Source organism: Perkinsus marinus, assembly GCF_000006405.1.
Source record: "Perkinsus marinus ATCC 50983 genomic scaffold scf_1104296929362, whole genome shotgun sequence".
Classification (NCBI taxonomy): domain Eukaryota; phylum Perkinsozoa; order Perkinsida; family Perkinsidae; genus Perkinsus; species Perkinsus marinus.
In genome coordinates this window covers 150052-152799 of record NW_003216476.1, presented here as the reverse complement: position 1 = coordinate 152799, position 2748 = coordinate 150052, and the positions used below count along the sequence as shown (strand labels likewise).

The window sequence follows — 2748 nt, the reverse complement described above, 5'->3', positions numbered from 1 at the left end:
GAGTGCCACTCGCTCTGCCCAAAGCTTTAACATATGTCATGATGGTATAAGCGTTCGGCAGGAGTGGGGTCCCCTGAAATTGCGCGTCCAATCTTTTTACGCACATTACGCAGGTGCGACCTGCCTACTGAATAAGGCTGCAAATGAAGAAACTAAATTTAAACGAGCCGTGGAAATAGGCTGGTCGTCCGGGTACACATAGAATTATACGCTAACGGGTGCCCTTTCAACTATGGTTGAAACTGATATTCTGTGACCAGAGATGGTCTTGAAATGTTCGAAAATTCACGTGATGCTGCGTGAGTACGGCGCGCGCTGAAGTCTCTCAAGAGCAGTTTCATGGGAAATAGAAGGTTGACTCCGAGGATTGGGTTCCAATGTCATAGCCTCCAAGTGATACAGCAAATCAGAGGCATGATGCGTTCTGTGACGTCTTCGAACCCGCGCTCTAGGGTGAGGAATTTTAGATTTGGATCGAATCATTCGGCACATCTGGTCGCCCACGCTTCACTTATCGGGACCATGATACCTCATGTTGATGTCTTCTAGATGGGCTGATCGTTATGAGTTACACTATCATTGAGCATGTTGACCAATAATCAGGATAATATCCTGATGAGAATTCCGATCCATATGAGCTGAGCAGAACCAATAGGTACTATGATAGTACCTACTATCTACTGGTTCAGAACCTGCTCAACTCATATGAATCGTGTTCGCAGTGTGGGAAGTGACGTTCGAGATGGTAATTTACCACTGGTAAAGTATGGACGGCCCTTCGCTGCATCAACACCGGGTGTTGAACACCCTCGATTGACATAGTGTGAATCACACTATGTCAATCGAGGGTGTTGATATGACGATGTGTTTCGGACGATGAATCACACTGTGAGATTCTCAAGCTGGTTAGTTGTATAATATTTGTTACGGAATTCACATTTCTACGGCTAAATTGATTTTCCTATTGCGGTTTTCGTCCGAGCCAGATGACTCGCGAAAACCGCCTCCATTCCCCCTCATGAATATCCTTTGGGACGCTAAGATTCGTCATTAGAAGCCTTTCGACCACGTTGTTATTCTGTGAGCATCACTAAAGAAGTTTGAAATAGTGTGTCTGATGGGGCATATCGTATGTGAATTGGTTACTGATGAACGAATGAAACTTCCGGACTGAGCACGACTCTCTTACTCTTCTAGCAGCAGGCCTATCTTGATCACGCTGTCCACACAAAAAAGAGCTTGACAGAGTGAGTTGGCTGACTGGTACAACAGAACAAGAATAAATACGTTTTTCTAGCACAATGAGTGCATCTTAGTGTCTCAGAGCCTCTGAGGCACTAAGATGGCTCTGAGTCAGAGGCATTAAGAGCCATTATTCTGGTTCTACCGAGGAAACTTGCGTGCGTAATGTCAAACTTGTGCAGTATATTGTTATTCTTGATCATGGTATATTCTGGTAGTGTCAAACTTGGTTGTAATAAAATAGACAAGCGACAAACTTGGATTGTCATTGTCAATCTTGATTGTAACATGATTGAATTTCGACAAACTTGAATTTTCATTGTCAATCTTGATTGTAACATGATTGAATTTCGACAAACTTGAATTTTCATTGTCAATCTTGATCGTAACGTAATAAGATTGTGACATACTTGCATTCTCAGAATCAAACTTGCTTGTAACACCGTCATTCTTGCCTGCCCACTTGTCAAACTCGCACGGGAAAAGGTGTAGTCCTCAACCTAGTAGGGAGAGATTTAAACCGCTCCTACGTGCCAGTACGGGGCATTTTAGATACAGCGTTGAGCTCTTTGAAGCTCTTCGATATCATCTATACCAGGTGTAGATCCTGCACGGCAGGAGTAGACTTCGGAGAAGGGATGAACTGCCTCTTGATGATAATTCTAAGGAAGTCAACGACTTCTTTTACCATGAGCGAATAGACACTGGAGTGGCTCAGTGAGTTTCTGCTGTTTCTGCGGTCTCGCGTTTCATCATGCTCGGCAGAGTTACATGGTATGGCAAAAATTCTCTTGCCGAAAAAGCACATCTAGCGGTATGATACGGTGACAACTCGGCGATGTAGTTACCGCGGTACACGGTATTGAGGACTGACGTCGTCAGTTTGACGAGCCTAAGTCTGCCTTGCTCTTGTGCGCAGTCCTGTGCATGTAAGTGCCGTCGCAATTGATGGTATTTCTTATATATAGCCATTATATTGATTGACATTGATACGCTCAAGTTCAGTTTCACAGCCGTAAACTTGTCTATTCGTTGTTAATACGGTTGCAAACTGTGACGATGTTCGCGTGAAGGTGAACGATTCAGGATAAACTAACACGCTTACTTTACCGGGGGTGCATCTCCAGTATTTTCCAAACTTTTTAGATATCCTTGTTTATCGGGGAGATGCCAAATTTTCATCAAAAAACTCCTCAAAAACCGAAAAACCTCCCAGAAGTAGAGAGTCTTTGTTCTCCCGCATTGCGAAAAAGTCCGTCATCGGGGAATGTCATTACGAACAACATCAACAAAAAGCGCTCAAATACTACGATGGAAACGACATAACTATACAAAAGACTGCCAAATCGATCACGTGATCGATTATGAGTTCACAAACTGAACACTGCAGTTGTCAACCCCTCCCCAAGTCGAAGCCGTCCGCATTCCGGAGTCGTTGCTGTCCATCCACATCGCCACCATCAGTGTTCATTACAGAATTCCTGAGGAGAACCCAATCGATCACGC

The 2748-nt window shown here is 44.1% G+C and overlaps 1 protein-coding gene across 1 annotated transcript in view; it reads right to left on the bottom strand.

The window, feature by feature from the left end:
* Positions 1–2635: 2635 nt before the first annotated feature.
* The window catches only part of Pmar_PMAR015859 (conserved hypothetical protein), a gene marked incomplete at both ends in the record, with an annotated part of 3809 nt that continues 3696 nt past the window's right edge, over positions 2636–2748 (bottom strand). Inside the window, one exon of the mRNA XM_002787457.1 lies at positions 2636–2748. Coding sequence (XP_002787503.1) covers positions 2636–2748 — 113 coding nt within the window.